Below are 23,851 nucleotides of genomic sequence, written 5' to 3' on the forward strand. Positions count from 1 at the left end.
GTTTCGAGGCTGACACGCCTCTTCTTCATGGGCTGTTGAGTCAAGATTTGCATTGATTTGCTCACTTCCTTTAATTATTTTCAAATTGGTGAATCACGCCCCCAGTGGGCTTAGCTTGGTGCAGAGTCTTTGCGGCATCATGGGTTTGTAGTCCCTAGGAGGTAAGCACACATTGTTTCCTTAGTAGGTTGAATGCAAAAAATGAATTTTATAAAAACATTATTAACATCCTTAGTAGGAAGGCAACAGAAAGCGGGCTTAGTGTGCATTCAGAACGCTGTGCTGAAAGAAGCGGAGTTGTTTCCCTTCACAGCCTTTCTTTATTGTCGAAATGGCGCCCCTCTGCACGGCAGGGCAGCCGTGTAATATATGTTTTTAACCAATGGCCAGAAAGCAATGAGAGGGCACTCAACGGTGCTCCCGAGCATCTGGTCTGTACGCCTCGCTGCAGCTCGCCTTGTGTTGCCAGCATTGGTTACATGCCGACGCATTTCGAGGCTGACACGCCTCTTCTTCATGGGCTGTTGAGTCAAGATTTGCATTGATTTGCTCACTTCCTTTAATTATTTTCAAATTGGTGAATCACGCCCCCAGTGGGCTTAGCTTGGTGCAGAGTCTTTGCGGCATCATGGGATTTGTAGTCCCTAGGAGGTAAGCACACATTGTTTCCTTAGTAGGTTCAATGCAAAACATGAATTTTATAAAAACATTATTAACATCCTTAGTAGGAAGGCAACAGAAAGCGGGCTTAGTGTGCATTCAGAACGCCGTGCTGAAAGAAGCGGAGTTGTTTCCGTTCACAGCCTTTCTTTATTGTCGAAATGGTGCCCCTCTCCACGGCAGGGCAGCCGTGCAATATTTTTTAACCAATGGCCCGAAAGCAGTAAGAGGGCACTCGACGGTGCTCGCGACCATCTGGTCTGTACGCCTCGCTGCAGCTCGCCTTGTGTTGCCAGCATTGGTTCCATGCCGACGCGTTTCGAGGCTGACACGCCTCTTCTTCATGGGCTGTTGAGTCAAGATTTGCATTGATTTGCTCACTTCCTTTAATCATTTTCAAATTGGTGAAACAGGCCCCCAGTGGGCTTAGCTTGGTGCAGAGTCTTTGCGGCATCATGGGATTTGTAGTCCCTAGGAGGTAAGCACACATTGTTTCCTTAGAAGGTTCAATGCAAAAAATGAATTTTATAAAAACATTATTAACATCCTTAGTAGGAAGGCAACAGAAAACGGGCTTAGTGTGCATTCAGAACACCGTGCTGAAAGAAGCGGAATTGTTTCCCTTCACTGCCTTTCTTTATTGTCGAAATGGTTCCCCTCTCCACGGCAGGGCAGCCGTGTAATATTTTTTAACCAATGGCCCGAAAGCAATGAGAGGTCACTCGACGGTGCTCCCGACCATCTGGTCTGTACGCCTCGCTGCAGCTCGCCTTGTGTTGCCAGCATTGGTTTCATGCCGACGCGTTTCGAGGCTGACACGCCTCTTCTTCATGGGCTATTGAGTCAAGATTTGCATTGATTTGCTCACTTCCTTTAATCATTTTCAAATTGGTGAAACACGCCCCCAGTGGGCTTAGCTTGGTGCAGAGTCTTTGCGGCATCATGGGATTTGTAGTCCCTAGGAGGTAAGCACACATTGTTTCCTTAGTAGGTTCAATGCAAAAAATGAATTTTATAAAAACATTATTAACATCCTTAGTAGGAAGGCAACAGAAAGCGGGCTTAGTGTGCATTCAGAACGCCGTGCTGAAAGAAGCGGAATTGTTTCCCTTCACAGCCTTTCTTTATTGTCGAAATGGTGCCCCTCTCCACGGCAGGGCAGCCATGTAATATTTTTTAACCAATGGCCCGAAAGCAATGAGAGGGCACTCGACGGTGCTCCCGACCATCTGGTCTGTACGCCAAGCTAAGCCCACTGGGGGCGTGTTTCACCAATTTGAAAATGATTAAAAGAAGTGAGCAAATCAAGTCCATCCCTCCACACAGTCTCAAATTTCCTCGGGCAACCCCGCTCCTTGTAGACTAACGTTTCGCAGCTGCAGCACCCATCCATCTCTTGTATCTAATCTTGGTCCCGATCAGTACCCGACTGTCATGATGGATCTTGGTGTAGGGTCTTGAGCACCTTTGGGTGTACCATGAACACCTCCTCAAGTGCCATCACATTGTGTGGTTCATTGTCCTCTCAAGATACCTCCCAAAAGCTGTGGTTAGGGCCGCCACAAACTGGTCCCGCGAGTGCAGTATCATGGAAGACTGGCCTGGTATTATACCCCTCTCTGATTATGGCTTTCTCTGGTGGGCCCCCAGGCACAAGCACAACCTACCACTTCTTGCAATAGTCAGATCTCAGCCAGATGTGAAGGTGGTCCCCATTAGATGCTGTTTTATCCCCTTCAGTGTAACCCGAGGTCTATTGCTGCGGAGCAACTCAGATATCCAGTGCCACCAGTGTTCACAAGACATATGTCAGTGGGGTTTACAAGGAATCTGAGGGAGTCATGCAGCAGCAACACATGCCAGGAAAGGGTGAAAGTAAGGGGCTGCCACCGACAGGAGCCAGCAGTTAGTCGAAGATGATATGTGCCTTCCTTAACTGGTGGGAAGTGCAAAAACCCATCACAATAGGAAAAATGTTTAATATTACATCGTCGCTCCACACGTTCTCTGTCTCCTTTACTATGGCTCCCAGGGCATGTGCACCGCCAACGCTCCTCTCTTCACCTCCTCTGTCCACAGTTTTTTGTCTCCACCACCTGGACCTCTCCTGGGTCCAACAAGTCTGCTGGGTATGTTACTGCCACTTATTGCTCTCCTCCGTCACTGTAGTTCCAGGCGTGTGTAGGTTCAGGCAGCTAGCATGCAAATCCATTCACTGCTGCCCCTGGGCCTCACATCAGGCTTGCCAGCTTCGATCCTGCTTGTGTGGGTCATCTAGAGTCACATTCATAGTCTTTGACCCCCAAAAATGAATATGTATGCTTCTTTATCTCCTCCCAGGCAGGGGCGGCTGGCACGACTCGCGAATGGGGGGAGGGGGGTAGGCCTAGTGAGGGAGGGCGACACAGGCTTCTTTAAAAAACAAGACCAAAAAAAAACCTACCTTGCTGCCGCTGGGCCCCACATCTTCTCTCCTGTTCTCCTGTGTCTGACTCCAGGTCGGAACACTTAGCAGGCAGCCGGACTCCCACCCCGAAGCCAATCACATCGCTCCAATGGAGCGTTGTTATTGGTCTGAGCCCCGTGACACTGTGCTCAGTCACATGCAGGCTGTAGTGCAGCCTGCATGGAGAACAAGGGAGAGCACATGGCTGTTTTGGGTGGCCTGAAAGGGCAGACTAAACAGTCATTGTGCACAGGAATGTTCTACTACTCCTTCCCTGCAGCTCCGCCCCGCCCCCTCACGCACTGTCACAGCAGGATAAAAAAATATTATAATAATAACTTTCTGTTATTATCATTTCATTTTTTCCTTTCTTTGCTGCTCCTGGTAGTGGAGCGAAGCTCCTTCACCTTAGCGGGGGAACCACCACTGTGAGTCAAAGGAGACAACACTTCTACATGGGCCAGTCAAAATAAAAAGGTGGGGGGTGCACAGCTGCCAATGCACTCTGCATGCTGTCTCACTTTTACTTCGGGTGGGGGGCCGGTAGAGGGGCCCCCACCCCTTCCCCGGCTTACTGTAACTTGTGTTTGTTGTCGCTCAGTGGTTCCCCGGGCCGTGCCCATAACATCGCTGTCTTAGGTGCCATATAGAGCTGAGCTTTCCTCCGGGGCATAGCCTCAAAGCAGGCATCTTACCCCCCTTCGTTTCCATGCCCAATCTCCAGTCCCATTAATTAAATACCACTCTTTTTCCCGGAGCCGGCTACTCCTCTCTTCTATAATCATAGTGCGACTGCGCCGCCCTTTCAGACGTGGTGGCTAGTGCCGTAATTGAGCCTCCGTTCGGTTCGGTCCCTAGTGTATCCGGGAGGGATTTCCCATGCAACACCCACAGTCTCTTGTGTCAGATTCCCCCAGAGGCCTACCCTTCTCATCACCCCTGTCCTGGAGCCATTCTTGGCCATGCTGCAATCTGGGTGCCGCTGCGGCTCCTCTGCTAGAAGTGATTCGAGTGGATCCCGCCCGATCGCCGTGCAGCTGTTTCAGCCAGGTGCCTCTGAGGACGTGCTCGCCTCGTGGACCCACTTCCAACACAATTGGGGCCGGGGGTGGGGGGGTCATAAGACAATCGTTTTGCAGGTTAAAGGTGCCGAGCCAAGCTAGATCACTGCCAACACCATGCGCACCCTGCCCATTGCCATATTACATAAACTTGATGGTGTAAACAACTTTAGTCCTTACTTTTTAAAAGCAGTTTGGCATTTGGTCTACGTTTAATTTCAGTGCAAAGCAGAATGTATGGCATTAGCGCACAGCACAAGTGCATTTGTATTGCTTGATTTAGCAATTAGTTCATCCATAAATGATAACTCAATTCTTAAATATTAATAATGTTAAAAAAATGATCAAATGTACAAGAACAAGCACATTGGTTAGGATATGGGAAAAATGTGCTTATTTCAGGTTCAACATGTTTTTTTATTCGTTTTTTTCATTATCTTACAGGAAAGAAAAAACAACACGTGGAACTGGCCATCAAAGGCACTGGACTGCCTGTCACTTTAACTTTTACCCCAGGCCCATACTTCGATTTTAAGGACTGTATCATGGGAGAGCGCTTAGATATCCTTAGCGAACTGAAAAATGAGTGTCTGTCTCTTCCTGTTACTTTAAATTTCCGCAAGATACCTCAATTTCAGATCTTCTTTGAGAAATCAAAGATTTCACCAGGTTGTTCTCAGGTAATGTGCTTATTTTTAGCATCGTTTTTATTGGTAAAAAACATCATAACATTGTATAGAAAAGGTATTAACTAGAATGTGATCATGGCTCGATGATGGACTGGCTCCCTCGCCACCACCATGCCACTACTGAGGTGGGTGCCATCACATTCTGAACTACTGAAGATTGTGGGCATTTCCAGTGAGAGCCACAATGTGCGCAGAGGTGGGCTGAACAGTTGTCTGGGGTTGAATCATCCCACATAAAATGCGTAGGAAAGAGGCGACTGCAGAGAGAGGACTGAATGTTCTGGGCTGGCCTGCTGGCCCTATTTACCTTGAAGAGTACTGGCTTGCCTAAGATAGTTTACCTGACTGATTTGGAAGGATGGTAATAGCTCTTCTGAGGGAGTGGTTATACACTTTCGGGCTATTTATAAAGGTAACTTGCACTTGTGAGTAGTTTACACGTGTAATTTTCTTTTACACTTTTGAATAACTATACTACTTTAGGCTATTCACAAACTCAAAGTATAAAGCTACTCAAGTGTAGATGTAAATGTCACCACCCCCTATAAAAGTGGGTGGAGCTAAATTTGCCAATCTACGTTACTTATGCCAAAAGGAAACCGTATTTAGTCCAGCATCACAAATGGCCAACCTCTGGTACGGCAACATCCTCCCATTGAAAATAATTGAGGTAGGGGCTTAAAATAAAACCCTATTAGAAATAATGTCAGTTCAATATAAATTATTCACAATTGTTGAAAAAAGAAATCTAATTTAATGTTAACACAAATATCTAAAAAAAGTCTTTATTATTTAATTAAAGTTTTTTTAACAACCTTTTTGATTTTATAAATTAATGTAACATTTATTTTTATTGAAATATAATTAAATGACTTTTAATACATTTTGTACATCACATTTAATACCTCTTTATGCGTAATAAAAAAAACCTTAGGTGAGAAGTAATTTTTTAACTTAAACTAAAGAAAACTTTTTTTATTTAAATAATATATTTAAATTAAATATGTATTTATTAAGTAAATGCTGCAGCACTTTTTTATTTTGTTCTACATTTGCATTAAATATGCCAAATTAATTTACATTAATTCTTGACAAATATTTTGCAAATTTATTATAAAGTTTAATAAACTTTTTCATTTTCCTCATATTTTATCATTAATGTAATATGTCTTGCCATTACATTATATTAATTTATATTTTTAACCATTTAAATAATTGAATTTTACATTATTTCCTATGGAGTTTTAGTTTAAGTCCCTATCTCCATTATTTTCAATTGGAGGCTGTTGCTGTACCAGTAATTAGCTCTGTGGTGCTGAACTTACTCCAGCACTGATCTGGAATAATTTACTTCTGTTTTTGGTCCCTTTTTGGCTTTAATAACTTTAGAAGTGCAGTTTATGAATAGCAATAGGCTTACTCTTTTGTGGGTGGGTGCATTTCTCTCCCTAAACACTTCCCTACCCCACCCTAAACATCTACTTACTCCTCCGTACACTCCTCTTATTTAGTAGTAAGTATGTCCCTTTTTCCAGCCACTCCCTCTATTCCTGCGCACATTTACTATAAGTAGTAAAACTTACATGTGTGATTATCTCCCCATGGAAAAGGTAGGAGAGGTGGAGATTTTCACTCATACACATGTGAATGGCATTTTGTAGTGTTTTAGTACTATTACTGTAGTACTACTGAACGTACTATAAAATGCAGTTTGTGAAAATGACCTATGTTTTCACAACTAAGAAAGAACTATAGTGCAGTAAACTTATGGGTATGTGAGGATATTCTAAAATGCATGCTGCTTTTTCCTGCAAAATATAGGGTGACCAAACTTGGCAAATTGTCTTTATTGCACTTATTGGAGAAGTGTTGGGAGTAGCTGAAGGGCTTTTGGATACCAAGCAAAACGAGAAGTTCTAAGACCAATCAGAAGGGCAATGATGACAACTGATCGGCTCCTATTTCTAACAGATTCAGCAAGTCTGTGCCGTGGGACGGGATGAGCCAACCTTGCCACATAAGTTCCTAGTAAACCTCTGATTGAAACTTCACTGTTCAAGGATAATGCTAATAGAAATACTGACATACATTTGAACATGCCACTCGAATAAGACAAATATACTGACCATGCAGTTGTGGCTGTATGACATTTGGAATACTTGTTCTGCTGCAAAGAAACTGGTGTGTTGGTGGTGCACCAGTCACTAGGTCTCCTTTATATCAAGGTCAGGTTAAGTGCTGTGCATGGCTCACAGCCATGGGAAACAACCTTTAATATGCATCCTTTACCACACATTGCCTTTGCCACAAGTCTTTTCCACGAATATGCCTTCACCGCGAAAATGTAAGTATGCATCATGTAAGCGAAACCCATATATATAAATATATATATATATATTCAATGCACAGGTTCACTTCCTGCCGCACCTCACGTTCCGGGGGCAAGACTCTAGCGGTGGTGAGCCGCTATCAGATACGTCCACACAGGCAGTAACTTAGAACCACCAGAAACGAGTGAACTTGCAGTAAGTTTGAGTAGCAACACATTGTGCCTGAATGTGGAAGGCATGACACCTTCCACATTGAGGAAGGCGTTGTGCTGAAACGCGTCTGTCAGTGCTTTTTGGGGCTTGCACAGTAAAGCACTTTGCTACTCAAACTTCCTGTGAGTACACTCGTTTCTGGTGGTTCTAAGTGACTGCCTGTGTGGACATAAAAAAAAAATATATATATATATCCACTTATAAAAACAAGGGGACCCTACCCCCAGGGCCTAGCCTCTAGGCTGGATGCCCCGATCCAACCTAGGATACCCATGGGTACAGCGGGGGAGCCTGAAGGCCCCAGCGGTCCCTACGACCTCCCCTCCTCCTACGGGAGCCGGCATTGCTTTGAGACCCAGGAAGCTGCTAACATGCAGCTCCCTGAATCTCAAATCAATTTGTCTGTTTTCCTCCTCACTTGACAGCCTGCAGAGAAACAGACATGCTCCGCTTTCAACAAGCAAGAACATTTTCTGCTCTTGCTTGCTGAAAGTGGAGCAGGTTTGATATGGCTTGGCAAAAGCGGTGTTCCTGCCAAGCCATACCAAACTGCAATTTCCCATGGATGGGCACCCCAGGACATTACTGGAGCCGGCTCGGAGGGGTGGCGGTCCCCAGGGCCACCTAGGGTTCCAGGAGGGGGGGGGGGGGCGGTGCAGCCCTCCTCCTTTCTTTGAATTTGCCCCCAATGAGGTGGCAGTCCCCGGGGCACATGACAGACCCCCTTCATTATTTAATTGTAGTCCCGGGGAGGTGACTGTCCCCGTGGCTGTGGGGAAGGCCATAGGGCCTCTCCCACATTCTAAATATTAAAATGTTTATGTGCCCCCAGGAGGTGGTGGTATCCGGGGCAGCGGGGTGGGTGAGCGGGCCTCCTGCACATGTATACTACAGTACCCCGGTAGGTGGCAGTCCCCGGGGCTGCGAGGGAGGCTGGCCCGGATTGTTTTTCTTTTAAATGATGTATGTGCCCTGGGGAGGTGGCAGTCCTTGGGGCAGCAGGGGGCCGAGTGCCCCCGCATTTATAATGTTTAGTTCCCTGGGGAGGTTGCGGTTCCTGGGGCTTAAGAAAAGGCTAGGAGGGGGGCCCCATGAGTCCCCCTCCTTGATTACCCTCTTACCCCCAGGATTTGGCCTACTCAGGGGCTTTAGAAGAAAGAAAAACGGGAGACCGTACGTCTTGTTTTTTTAAATTTTGATTCGCGAATCCACCTGCGAGTCTGTGGCAAAATAAAAAAAAAAGCTTTTAAACCCCAGCAGGGTCCCTGTGAGCCCCCCCCACAAACGTATCTGGGGGTCAGAGTATTCCTACCCTACCCCCTTTTTTATTTGTGACTCTTTTTCTGGAATTCGTCTTCAAGCCAAGTCCCAAGATGACTTACTGGTTGAAGTGTTGGCAGCTAATCAATTCAATTCAATTCATAAAGCTTTATTCGGAGCTTAACACAAAGTCCATAAAAGCACATGTATACATACATCGAAAAACAAAATAAACAAAACCAATTATCATAAATACAAATCAATAAATTTTTTTTTAAAACCATTAAAATATCATGCTATTCCTAGCTTTGATCACTTGAAGGAGAAAGGTTGCAGTAAAAAAACAGACATCAGGATTAAGGTTAAAAAACAACTTCATTGAATCATGGACATTACGTGTACCATATTTTAAGAAGATAGGTTTTAGGAAGACTGAACGAAGATGACCATAAAATTTACAAAACAGTAAAAGATGCATAGTACTTTGTGCAGATTTGTGATCACAAAGACAGGGGCCATTTGGATATTTTTTAATAATGGGGAAAGCGACCAAATGGTGTACAATCCCCAATCGTAATCTGGTTAATACAAAACGGTGGGAAACTCTGTTAGCGTAGCTCAAATATGGTTGGTAGCCAACAGTCTCGCAATACCTTCCATAAACCAAGCTTGTAGAAGAATGTCCACCCAACATCGCCCGCCCATCGGAAATATGGCTCATGAAAATGAACTTCATTTCGCCCTTGGACAGACTAGAAGCAATGTGTGAATCCTTTCTAATATCAAATCCATAGATTTCTGAGAAGCTATTGACTACAAATTTGATCCAAGGGATCCTCATATGATCATCCATTTGAAGACAATCACTAATGATTGCTCTGTTCAAAGATGTCTCATCCTTGGACCAAACGGCTCGCCATAACATTAAAGGACTTAAAGTAATATTATCTGAGAGATGTTGTATCCCAAGCTCTCTATGCGTCAATTCATTAGAGGCAGATATTGGTAGACACAAAAGTCTCTTTAAGAAAAGGTTTTCTTCTACTTGGAGGCTTCGGGCCGAGTAATGGCCCCAGACTCCAGCATCATATAGAGCAATTGAAAGACATCTCATTTGGTAAATTGTTAGCATGTCTTTAACCCGCTTATCCCCAATTTTACTGGCAAACTTAAACACCCCGTTGGCACATTTGGCCATCTTGGCCCGGACATAAGTAATCTCACTGGACCAGCAGCCATTCTTAGTAAAATTAATGCCAAGATAATTGAAGGAATTAACCGTTTGCACTTTTTGTCCATCGATGAAATAGGAATTGGGTTTTTTAGAGCCCAAACCACATTCCAAAATGTGGGTTTTGGATTTATTGATCAATAATTTCCTATCCATCAAATCAAATAATCAAATTTTAGTAGGATCTGTGTGCCCACTGCAAGGATTCGCTTCCCAAGATATCGATATTTTATAACCTTTAATTTCTCTGAAACTACTGAATGGATTTATACCAAATAAAAAAAAAGCACGCTTTCCGTACCAACATCTAGCTTTCTCCTAAATTTGCTATAATTCCGTTCAGCAGTTCGGGATGTAGTCGTGTTCCAAAAATGAAAATCCCTCACAGACATAACATGGGGAACAAATGTTTTGGGACCCCATTTTTCTCTGCCCCCGCTTGACGGATCACCCTGAAACTTTCAACTCAGCAGCTGAACCAAAAAAGGGGAGTTTTGGGAAGTTTTAGTGAAGCTTCGGCTAGCTGCGCCAAAGAGTTTGGCGAAACAAAAAACACTATCCCTATGGAAACTTTAGTCCTAACTATAACTACCAACTGGTGACCGCCAGTAGGTAAAATATATATATGACCTACTTGTGACCAAGACTCAAGACAGTTGAAACGCGTTTTCGTCTGTCCACAGTAAAAATATGTTATTTGAAACGCAACTCCGAAGTGGCTGGATCTTCTTCCTGGGATGCTTTGAGGATAGTGTTTGTATGTATGTATATATATATTTTCACTTACCTGATATATACTTACATTTTTGTGGTAAAGGAAATGTGTGGTAAAAAAAGCGTGGTAAAAGCATGCATTGTAAGTACATGCTTGGATCCATCATACAGCCCACAGGCATCTTCTCCATCTGAAGCTGGTGCCCTAGCTCTCTTTGGAGGATTTCAGTTATAGGTTTGTTATTGGTTTTTGTGGTCTTAGATCAGGCTGAGGGCAAAAAGGAAGGATGTATATGATAAGTTAAAATGGACTGCTCAACTGAAACTTGGAGGACTTTAATGCAAGTAAGCTTTAGGGTATCTGGTGTAAATCAGAGATTGTTTCTTTTTTAATGTCGAGTTTATTTGTTCAGATCCCTACACGTAACATAACTGTCTTTCATTGCTGGGGTTATTTTACCTAATGGACCAGAACTACTCATGCCTAGTTGGCCTTATTTAAGAATCCCACTTGCTTCCTCTACATACACATCCACCCCATGTGCTTCTACGCATAGCATAATAGTTTTCACTTAATTGAATTAAAGGGCAGTTCCAGATAGCTAAAGGTGAGTTGGTGTGTAAATTGCTTTATAATAACCTATTTTACTTGACTCAGGTACCACATCAAGACCTGATCTATGGTTCTACTACTTTCTCTGAATCTCGTCTGCAAAGCACTCAGGATACTATTGACTTCAACCTACTTCTGCAAACTAGCCAGGAGTAATGTAGAATGGAGTGTTGACTGTGCATCCAGCAGGAATTTCAGCTATTGGAAGGCACAGTAACTTGCCAGATCATCAATATTTATTACATTGCTTAACACTATTTTCTGGCATATTTATCTGCCAGGCTCCGCTTAAGTACTGGCAACATCAATGAGGTTCTCGTTTCAGCTATTAATATAATGCTAGCGGGAGAATCCAAGGGGGTTCCAACATAAGCTATTTTTCGATCTTTGCTCTTCATAACACAATTTAACTGACTCCCCCTGTAAATGGGGTTGTATGATTCAACCATGCTGGTGGTTTACCTGATTGGTCACCCTTGGCTTCATTCAGCAATCAGGAGACCCGGCACCCCTTTTTTTGTTTGAATCTTTTTTGGGGTTTTAATCATGGTAAATCCGACATACAACAATGCATATACCATGTCCATAACAGTTGCTTCACTCGGAGAGGGACGGCAAATGAATACTACAATTTGTGTCAAACAGTATTAGACGGTACTTACTGTGCAGTTCAGTATTGAGCCCAAATCTTCTGTCTATGTTACAAGCGACTGTATCAGAGCTAGGAACCAGTTCAGCTCTACATAACAAAGGTAGGATTCAGTGTTACTCAAGTAAGAAGCAAAAGATAAACTGTTAATCTTTAAACCAGTGTTTCCCAAACTGTGCGCTGTAGCTCCCTAGGGAGCCATCAAACCTAGCCAGGGGAGCTGCGCACCAAGCACTTTAATGCATTTAATGTTGAAGGGTCTGTTGGCTTCAGTTAAACTAATTATATTTACCTGCATGATGTTGATGATTTGTAAGTGACATGCCTAAATCTGTAAACGTAGTGCTTAATTGATTGCACGTCGAGAGAGATGACTTCCATATTTCACTGGATGCCCACATTCCAACACTCCCAAAGTAAGCGGAAAATTACTGATTTATTTTGTTAGGCTCATTAATAGTTTTGTTTTTTCCCAAATGCATTTTACACCAACGCAAGTTATCAGGAAAGTACAGTTGTCAGGTCAATTAAACACACTATGGGGCCGATTACGATGTTTGTCGGAAACACTTCAGACCAAATCGGTTTCTGAATTGTTTCCGACCGAACCGGGTTCTGCGAGTCCGACTGACCGATTACGATGCTTCCCAACATCGTTCGGTCGGACTCGCATTGACTTCAATGGGAGCCTGTGTTCCGAGCGAGAACACAGGCTCCCATTTAAAAAACAAGTGGTTGGGTAAAACCTTGCACCCTGTGACAGGCACCTCATGGTGCCTGCCACACTGTGCATGGTTGCATAGAGAGGAACCATGGGTATCCTCACATGCACCAACCGGAAGGCTACGGGTGAAGGGGGCCTGCTACGGGCCCCTAAAGTCAGATTGCAACAGCCTTTTCGTGTCGGGCAAACCGATTTGGAACGGCTGTCAGAATTGCCCATCGTAATCGCTCAGTCAGAAACCGTGTCCATAGAGCTGTGCGATTCTGCTTCGAACGACTTGGGCTGTCCGAATGCTGATTGGAACTGAATTCGACAGCCGGAACAGTTTCCCTGCATCGTAATCGGTCGGTCGGAAATGTATCCACGTGGTCAGTAACATAGGTTCCGGATCGAATTTGGAGAATCCAAATCCCATTTGGAGCCTTTCCAGCCGACATCGTAATCTGCCTCTAAGTATTATCAAGTATTGACATTTGTACTTGAATAAAAGGTACTTGCAGTACACATTTCTTTCAGTACACACACATTTCCAGACAGGCCTGCTCTCTCCTTGAGCACAGGGAAGTAAAACACCATATACGGCATAAGGTCAACATTTGGAAGCAAGAAAAAGGGACGTTTAAAGAAAAAAAAACAGAGGAATTTATATTACCTGCATTGATTTGGAGGCAATTTTAAGGCAGAGACAGCAAAAATAAAGCTGTATGTGGTTTAAAAAATTGCGCAGAAACACTTTGGCAATAGAGCCTATATGCACAGGGGTGGTATCTAGCACTGTAAGTGGGATAAAAAAAGTTTGAGAAGAGAAGTGTAACTAGGAATATTTTATTAGAGGCGCCACCTTAGTAATACGAAATACCCTGCGTATAGGATTATCATACCTTTATCAGCTTCATCCCAACTATTTTCTGGGAGAAAAATGCAAGTACTTCCGAGGCCGGGCTTACATCCACCCCACCCTCCAACAAGAAGTAACAGTGAGAAGCCACGGGCAATGGACAATGGGTCAAGGGAGCCGCAGGTTGGAAAGGTCTGGGAACCACTGCATTAAACAATAAAAATGAAATACAGACCCACATCCCTCCAACACAAAAGCACGTGGCACTGTACATCAACATAGCAGTTGAAATAGATCTCAGTTTATCCCAATAGGTCAGACCGTGCAGGAAACGGCAACGTGTCACATGGATATTGTGTGGCTAAAGGGCCCCCTACAAGTCTGCCACCACCACACTGGTTTTCAGTGAGCGGTCTGGGGTGCTGTTTGCGCTTTGTAAAGCAGTGTGAAGGTCAGTCAGGATAGTATCCCAGTTGACTGTGATTTTTTAATTTTTTTAATTTCTTTATTAGGTGTTCCTCCATATCAGCAGACAACATACAATAATCAGCATCAACCAATTCCATCTCAGCCGAGGTGGAGCATGGTTTTGTAACAATACAAATCAGGAATTAGACCACAGGTCTCGTCCGCGGAGGAGTCCTCCCTTTCAATGTTCCTTTTCATTTTTATGAACGATATCAAACTTAACTGCAACTTAACTCTCCCCTCCCCGACTCACCCCCCCCCCCCGAACCCCTTCCCGTCCCTACCCTCCTCAGTTGACTTTGATGGGATATTTGCGCTAACACATTGTGTCTCCCGTGTGTAGGGCAATACTCTCTGCCTGAGTCCACATAGTCATGGACTGTGTCCAGGCTGCAAGCGTGGGGGGTCCAGGCAATTCCCATTTCTAAGTGATTAAGCATTTGGCCAAGAATAAACCCCAGCCAAGGAAATGGGAGGTTGCCCTATGTTTTCTGTCCTTGTGGTGTATGAGACCAGGCACCCCTTAATCTCACATGAAAGTCCCCAGCGACAGGTAGTGATGGTCACAGTTTAGTTTTGAGGACAGTCCCTCTATCTTCTAGGAGAACCTCTGTTTCTACTTGGAATCAGTACTTGTCCAACAAATACCCACATAGTAAACAAAAATTATCAGTGCAAAGATTTTTCTATAAGACGTCTAATGCATGAAGTGATCTCATCCCCCAGGAATAAAGATATGTTATGGGAGTTGGTGTGTGTGTGTGTCAGCTCCCTCTCGCTGGCGTAAGCTTAATGATTATTTTCCTGGCTTGCCTTTGGGTTCTTTTTCAGTCTTCCTTCACTGTTGTTTTCTGTGCATTATTACTGTTTTTGCACCTGGTTACTCCCATCAATGTTGTTTTCTGCGCAGTTATTGTAGCTGTGCCTTGTTACCTTGTTTAATTTGTGTTTTATTTCTGCCTCTGTGCAGTGAGCTGGCCCGTTCCGCCTCCTGCCTCCCAGCTTCTCTCCTAGGACCTACTTAATAGAGGCTGCATCATGGCCACGCAGCGGTGGCACTGCCTGCATGCCCCGTCCACACCTTGACCATCGATTTGCGTCAGGAATCCTGGATCTCTCGTCACCTGCAGCTACACCAGCGCCGAGGTCATAGCCTTGGACCTCAGACTCCGCAACAACCGCTGCCACACCTCTCCATGCTCATCAGTTAGACTTTTCACATGCTGCCACTGCCTGTTCTCCTGCAACACCAGAGCACCCACACATGAAACCTCCACTCCCATGCCAACCACAACAGTGCCTGGACCACTCCACTGCCTCATGCTCAAAAGCCTGATCACTCTGCAAACATGCCACGGAGATCTAGGACACCATCACCTCTCTCACTCCGAAGTTGTCTCCCTCACTGAGACCTGGCTCAACCCTATATCCTCACCTGACATCACCATGCCCAAACGGCTACAAAATAGCACATGTGGACTGCATTAACATAAATGGAAGTGGAATCGCCATCATCCACAAAGAAACCATCCACTATACCACTGCCATAGACAGACTGCAAATCCACCATCAAAGGCACCCTCACCTACAGACCTCCAGGACCACGCCCCGGCTTCTGTGACTCTATCGCTAAATTCATCGGTGCGTGGCCATTGACACTGAGCACTACATCTTCCTCAGAGACCTCAATTTTCCCCTTGACAATGACAACAGAGCCAATCTCCTCAAAAGCATGATCAACATTGGCCCCACCCAACTAGTCAATAACAGAACGCAGGACAAAAGCTGGACCCTATTTTACAGCCAGCAACAGAGTCATGTACAGTCATGTCACTGAGCTCAGCTGGCTGGACCACTCAGTCATCCACTTCACCATCACAGCAGCCCCCAGCACCGCTACCAAGCCGCCCAGAACCTCACATCACAGCTGGAGCAAAGGTTCCGAAAGCCAATGAACCAACACCCTTAACAACGCCCACCCAGACACCATAACCAATGTGGAACAGGCTGCCAAGAGCTTCACCACCTGGATCACTGAATGCACCAACAGAGTCTCCCCCATCAAACCCACCAAACTCAAGAGATCCACTAAACATGCCAGGTGTTACACCACGGAACTGAGAACCACGAAACACAACTGCAAGCAGCTAGAAAGGAAATGACACCCCAGCAAGGAGCCCACTGACCGCATCACCTTCAAGACATCGCTCAACCACTACCATTGACTCCTGAAAGTGACGAAAAAGAATGCCCTACCTGACTGTATCGAAGCCAGCACCAAATCCAGCAAAAAGCTCTTCAGCATCGCCAAGGAGTTCTCCAGCCTCATAGCAAATGGAAACATCATCACCCCTTCCCAAGAACTCTGTGACACCCTGGTGGACTTCTTCCATGACAAAATCTCCAACATCTACACACACTTTGCACCCCAACTTGCCAACTCTGACATCCTCAGCCTCCATGCTCCCACAAAAGCAAACTCCGACCACCAGATCACTGCCTGGGACCAGTTTACCATGCAGAGCACTACCGCCATCATACACTCCATCCACTCAGTAGCATCCACAGACCCCTTTCCCCACCACATGTTCAACCTCGCAACATGACTATCAGCAACAAGCTGACAACCATCTTCAACACATCCATCACCTCGGCCACCTTCCCAGAAGAATGGAAACACGCTGATGTCAAACCCGTCCCCAAGAAACCATACGCCAATCCCAATGTGCTCAAGAACTACCGGCCCACAGTAGCGGCTGCTACAGATCGGGAGTGGTGTGGTGGGGGCGGGTGGTGGTGTGTGGGGTGCGGGAATGAAATGAAAAAAAAACTGCTGCCTCTCCTCTTTTTCCTGTCTCCACCAGCAGCAGGAAGCACCTGGGCTCCCCATAGCCAATCATAACGCTGCAATGAAGCGTTGTGATTGGTCTGAGTGCCGTGGTTCGGTGCTCAGAGGGTGACTGGGAGGCTTTGGATGTTCCTTACCAGGGTGTGTAAAACAACCCTGGTTGGGAAGATGCAAAGTGCGCAGGACTGTTTGGCTGGCCCGAGAGGGCCGGCCACAAAGTCATGTGAACTTAAGGAGTGCAAACCACTCCTTTTCCTGCTCTGGCCTGCCCCGCCCCAAAAGCTACTGACTTCAGTAGGAAAACAAAATGAGAATAACGATATGTTATTATCATTTTATTTTTTGTATTGAAGTCAGTGGGGCAACACTCCTCTGCCTTGGTGGAGGAGCTGCCACTGCCGGCCCCACTCCCCGTTCCCCTTTCCCACCAAAGGCCTCGAAAAGGCCATCATTTGCCAACTCGCTGAATACTTGGAGAACAACGATCTTCTGGCCTCCACCCAATCCAATTCCGCACAAACCACTGCACCGAAACCGCCCTAATCGCAGCCACGGACAACATCAGAACCCTCCTAGACTGGTGAGATGGGGCCTCCCTGATCCTCCTCGACCTCGCAGCAGCCTTCAACACCATGTCCCACCACACCCTGATAAAAAGACTCCATCAGATCGGAAACCAGGAGGACACCCTCAAATGGATTGCATATTTTATCACTGGAGGAACACAGAAAATCTGCCTTCCGCTGTTCTCCTCGAAACCCAATAACATTATCTGTGGCGTCCCTCAAGGTTCATCTCTCAGCTCTACTCTGTTCAACGCCTACATGACTCTCTTGCCCAACATAGTCAGAACCCATGGACTGAGCATCCTCTCCCACACAGATGACACCCAGCTCATTCTGTCTGTATCTTATGACCCTTCCACCACGAGTGCCAATTTCCAATTGTGAATGGCCATCTTTGCAGACTGAATCCAAAACACCTGCGTCAAACTCAACACAGACAAAATAGAAGTACTGATAATCAGGAACAACACCTCCCCTTGGAATGACTCCAGGAGGCCTGATGAACTGGGACCCTCACCCACTCCTCCAGATCTAGCCCGGAACCTAGGCATCATCCTGGACAGCAAACTCACAATGAAAAACCAGATAAACGCAGTCTCCTCCTCCTGCTTCCTCACTCTTCGCATACTCTGAAAGCTATTCAGATAGCGCCCAGTCCCCACCAGATGCACCGTCACTCAAGCTCACATCACCAGCCATTTGGACTACTGCAACACACTCTACGTAGGAATTACCATTCACTTCCTGAAGAGAATGCAGACCATACAGAACTCAGCAGCCAGACTCAACCTCCCCAAATGGACCCACACCACCCCACAATTAAAGAAACTACACGGCCTCCCCTTCCACAAGAGATGCCACTTCAAGATGCTGACCAACACCTACAAAGCCCTCCACAGTCAAGGACCAGCATACTTCAACTGCCGCTTGAGCTTCCACCAACCCTCCAGACACCATTGCGCCGCCTCCTTCTTCCTTTCTCACACCACCGCATCAGCTGAAACAACAGTGAAGGACGCTCCTTCTCCTACCTCACTGTGAAGTATTTGAACTGCCTCCCCCCTCCACCTCTGAACCTCACCTTCCCTTCAGGAATTCAGAAGGGGACTCAAGACCTGGTTATTCAACTGATTCCACCCAGAAGCTTGGCTCCCAGTACCTGGATCCCCTCATGGGTAAATAGCAGCTCTTTATAAATTCGGAGTGATTGATTGATTGATTGATTAATTGAGTGATTGAGAACCTCAGATTTTTTACACTTCATCCCAAATATGATCGACCTTGAGCAATATGTGTGAATGACAACCTACTAAAAATCAGTAGTGCCACCACTTTGGTGCATTGTTTATTCTGAGGTCATGTGGCACTTGATATGGAAAATACATTTGAAAGTGTGCATTGTTGAAATTCAAGTGAGCGTACTCCAGAATAGGTTTTCATGGCTCCCGGCCTTGCTACTGGTGGGAGAGCTCTAGGCCATGCTTTGCCTTATCAATGAACTACATTTTCCACTGAATGGAAACATATTTTGAGTCTGCTATGTTTTCTAGATTGGTAAACAAACACTTTATGGAAGTCAACTTCTATTTTCAGTCTCTGCTAGTCTCCATCCACATGATAGCTCTGTGAACTGTTACAAAGTATGATTCCAAACAAAACCTATTTTCCTATTGAATTATACATTTATTCACGATTTGCTAATGCAATGCTTTACCAGGAATGCATTAATGTGCTTACAAAATAACTAGTAAGATACAAATGTCACATGCAAGATATAATAGAGAATAACCAATAAGAATACTTCCTTTAAGGGTTCCCTTCTTGCACACAGGAAACAACAAGCATTTATTATTGAAGGAACAATAATTTATGATAGAGCCATCAGTATGAATTTTGAAATCATTTTATGAAACATGTCTGTTATCTTTTTGAATGTCGATCTTCACAGTTTTCTTTATATCTTTACAGGATGTTATGCTTTCTTTTGTGCCACACCAAGTAGGAACTTTTAAAGTGAAGCAGATTATCGATATAATTGGTCCAGTGATGGAGGATAATGCACAGCAGCTGAAGATGAAAGCCTTCCACCAAATAAGTCTTAATTTCTTTGCCATTTGCCGGTCGGCTACCAAAAAGATTGTGATGAAACTCAATCCTGGTATGTTACTAAGAGCTCATGTATATTTCATGATGTTTATGCCTCCTGGGTTTTATTTATGAATGATGGTTAGATAGAAATACCAAGTGGATGATGGGGCCGGGAAGGAGGGTTGTCAGAACATCATACAGATACCTGAATTAGTAGATGACTTGATCAATTGCTATATGGATGGATGTGTTTCTAGGTATATATGGAGACAATAGACAAGCCCATATTTTATTTATTACTTAAAGCGGCAAATATATCTCTTTACAACAACTTCAGAACACTTCATGACGCAAAGGGTGTGCAGAAGCATTGAAGCTTGATTGGGGATGGCAGTGACTTGTTAATAACCAAGGTTATGCATTCGATTAAAAAGGTGGATTACCAAATATGAATCTTCATGAGGGTGTGCTTGTGGATGCTTACTGACTAAGACTCGTTGGACCTGCAGTTTTTACATTTTTCTTAAATAGTGGATTGTTGCTTAGAATTCTCAGGATTGATTCGGTGTTTCCAGAGCTGTCCTGCACACAAAAAGACCTGCTTCGAAGGTTGAACTGATTGAAGTTTGACTGTATGGATAGGAATGTATAGTTAGACTAAACCTTTCTTGAACATTTTTGCAGCAAGACTAGACTCTTGCTCCAAAGGCCCTATGAATGATTGAGATTGCTGTCAATTGTAATTTGTATTCTAGCCTGGAGGAAACCGAACACTTCTAAGACATATGTTGTAGCCAGTTTTGTGTTTTCTTATTCTTTGTAATCATCCTAAATGCATTGTTTTGTAACAAATATTGCTTGTGGATGTAATTATGGGTAGCCTCATGTAAATTCTCTTAGACTAACCCAGGTGTGCTCTATTTGGAAAATAAATCATGCTGGCAGTAGGTTAAAACGTTTGCTCTGGATGTTAGAAAGGCAAAAGTGATTGATTGAGAAAGCTTATGTATTTTAATTTTGGAGCAGGACTGGGCTGAGGGTTTCTCTTAGAAAACGCAGCCAGATGAAGGGTGTGATGTGACCTGCTTTGTGGTTCATACCGGGACCTCCATGACAGTTCAAGGCAAAATGGTTTTTATGTCCTTTTATAAAATGTTGCTTCTAATGTCATCAATGTTTGTTTCTCTTAGACCCGTTCTCTTGTTAGAGTAGGATTTGGATCCCAAGCCTGTATTATTAATTTAATGTTTGATTTCTATTCTTTGGTACCAGGTTCACTTGTTTATATTGAAAGACAATAGTGGGAGGTATAACCTATGGTGTATACTACTGTTGATCCTTTTCTTGAAGTGTTGGAGGTCACCTATCCTGATATTTTGACTATGGTTATGGAAGAAATAATATCCACTCAAGGTTGTTTCCCAAGGTCATGGTCCACTCTTAAGCATTTTAGCAGGTTATTGTGGCCATTTCTGTCTTAGGTAGTGGAGAGATTGAAGACTATCAGTGTAATTATCTACTTCTTCTAAGTGTTCTACATATTCATAGGATTGACTTGTCATCCTGTTCTCTACAACCATGCTGGTATATGATATATTTGAGATGGAGTGGCAGATGGCAAGGACTGGAGAGGCATGAGTATTGCCTATTTGTTAGGATTAGGGTTCAACCATGGAGTAGAGATGTGTTCAGCAACTTTGTGTTGAGCAGCTGTCAAGAGAAATCCATCTAGGCAACACATTATGCGTTGTTACACCATCAAGTTATGGACTTTAATCTTTGCTGTTTTTCGACTGTATTTATGATGGTAGGACAGAAAAGTAATGAGCAAAATAACTGATGTTAGTGTGCGTAAGTAAATTGGGTTATATTGAGGCTAGTGCACTTTAAGAGCGTTTAAAATGTACAGTGTTAAATATTTTTCTTTCCTTGAGTTATGAGATGTGTTTACTGCCTTAAAGTTTACAGAGTTCAGTTCTAATTCTCTCCTTTTTCCAGAATCACAAACATTGTGTTATCTGAAGAGAGTGTGTTTTAGTTTTCTATCTGAATTCTGTGACTGTGATGGCAAGTGGGAACTGCAAATGGATGGAACTCTATTGCTTCATGGCAAGGACTGGAAAGGCTTGCATGGAGTTTTTTTCTGCTTTTGCTTCATAAAATCATAGATGTTGCAGGACTAGGCTTCTTGGATTCGTTTATCTATGTGCTTAGTGGTTGTAAGTATGGAGTTAATGTGGAATCTGAAAGAGTTGGCTTGTGGTGTGGGACAGAAGAAAAGCCCCTTTGTTCCATTGCATCAAGCCACTTGAGTTTGATATATACAGTTGATATCAAGAATTAAATGAGCAAACAGCAGATTCTGAGCTGACTGATATCTGTGCATGATTATGCTTTTTATACCTAAGAGATAATACTGGAGAGTTAATGCCGTCTTGGTGTATGCTGGATCCTTGTTTTTATATAAGCCTGTTTCTATCTTCTGAGTCAAAAAGGATCTGTTTTGTGAATCTGCTTTTAGGTATAACTCCACTGATTTCCAACGCAACTGGGCATTTTGTACTTGTGACACCAGATGAAACTGGAACTTATGCTGGACCAGCTCAAGTAGCCATGCTCAACGCTGCAAACACACAACTCCACAGTCACCTCAAATGTAACGAGGTAGAGGATGATGCACTGGTGGCTTTTCCTAATGACCGATCAGGCAGTCTGCGGCCCAGTGACCGGCAGAAAAAATATAGGTAAGTAATAAGGAAATAAATATTTATCAACTGCATAGTATATGTACATGTAAACTAAATATTTATGCAATGCAATTGTTTTTTAAAGCAATTATTTCTAAGCGCACCAGAAAAAAGTCCATCCATTAGGGTGATTGATAGGATCACCCGCCACCCCACCTCTACCCCCCAACCACCATCACCACCCTCAAACCCAAAATATTGGACCAATAAGCAATTTGGAGTTGCCTTTATGATCATTGGCCTCATGTAAGTTCTGTTGAGGTTTCTAAAATGAGAGTTTGCAGTCATTCGATTGAAAACAAGTATTGCAACCTGAGCATGAGGCCCTTGTGTCAGGTAAGAAATGTCTCCTAAACCTTATTGAGTCCCTGCCTTTGTGTGAATAATTTGCTATTTGTCTCATAGCACACTGATTATTTGTTTCAGTTTTTTCCAGTTCTGCTGGACTGTGGCTTGCATGCCTCCACTTATGTTCATCATTTGTAAGTGAATCCTGGGAATCCACATTTCGAAGATCGGCATCCCTGATGTAAACATTGTTGCATACAGGTCTAATTTTATTGAGGATTGTCAAAACCCCTTTGTTTGCTCTCCCTAGAGTGTGTCTAGCCGTTTTGTGTTTGCATCTTTTTTTGCACTGAAGCCCATAAAAAATGAAATCCTCCATCTGGGGTCTTTGAGTACTGCAAAATTGTTTGATATTTTTGTCTTTGATTACACAAAAACTCACCTTCCTTTCTTGATTAAAAAAAACACACACACCCAGGAATTGCATTGTTTTCTTAAGCCAAAGGTTTAGATATCTCTGCAATGGTATGTTTGCATTGACGTTGTCACAGTACGTTTAGGAGCATACTATGCCTTACGCGTCTTAGCGTAACTCCCTTGGTAAGCTTAGGGAAGAATATATACATTTTGGATACAGCTTAACTTTCTGAACATCCTTTTTCTTTACCTATGCTTTGGATGCCACTCTCGTCCAAATGACCTGTTTTTGTATCAGATTTGAAACACACCATGGCTGAAAATTAGAGCAATATAAAGCAGCCTATTTTATGAAAAATCTTAGAAATATTTTTAGAATGGCCCAGATAGGGTTTTCCCATCAAAGTCACCTTTTCTGCTTGGTCTATCTTGATTCCTTTGCCTGTAATGGGTCCTTTTGCAGGTATTAGGTCTCTACGCTCTGTGACACTGCCTTTCAGTGCCACAGTTTGTGTTCTGCCCTAGAATCGTACTGTAAAATTGGTTTCGCCCAGTTAGTGTACTTATCGTTCTAGTAAGGCCATTGTAATTATGCCCAGAAATTGCATTAGTGGTGTAGAAGTTAAGTGCATATATGGAGTGTGTATTTACACCACACCTGTATAGGACACATTTATGACTAGCAGGAGGCCTCTTGTGCTCTGGCATTGTTAAAAGCACAGCAGTTATACATGGCAGGGAAAAGTGCCTTTGCTTTGTAGGAAATCCTATATTTATATTAGAAAAGTCAATCATACAGTGTGGCTTTTAAGCTCACAGTGCTGAGTGATTAATATTTACAAATGTGACATAATACATATTAGGAAGAGTATACCCTCACAGTGAATGCTTTGCCAAAGCTATTTTCACTGTGTAGGGAAATTTGCTTTTGCAATGAACAGGCCTAGACCTAAATAAAATCATTATTTTATATATGTATCTGGAAAAACACATGATTCAAT

At 43.8% G+C, this 23,851-nt stretch overlaps 1 protein-coding gene across 1 annotated transcript in view; it reads left to right on the top strand.

Annotated features, from left to right (window-relative positions):
* CFAP47 (cilia and flagella associated protein 47) overlaps positions 1–23,851 on the top strand; it is a 2,697,962-nt gene that overhangs the window by 149,041 nt on the left and 2,525,070 nt on the right. Inside the window, exons 8-10 of the mRNA XM_085622577.1 lie at positions 4,612–4,847; positions 19,279–19,468; positions 21,920–22,142. Coding sequence (XP_085478703.1) covers positions 4,612–4,847; positions 19,279–19,468; positions 21,920–22,142 — 649 coding nt within the window. The remainder of the gene's footprint in view (positions 1–4,611; positions 4,848–19,278; positions 19,469–21,919; positions 22,143–23,851) is intronic.

Source organism: Triturus cristatus, chromosome 8 (assembly GCF_964204655.1).
Source record: "Triturus cristatus chromosome 8, aTriCri1.1, whole genome shotgun sequence".
In the NCBI taxonomy this organism is placed as follows: domain Eukaryota; kingdom Metazoa; phylum Chordata; class Amphibia; order Caudata; family Salamandridae; genus Triturus; species Triturus cristatus.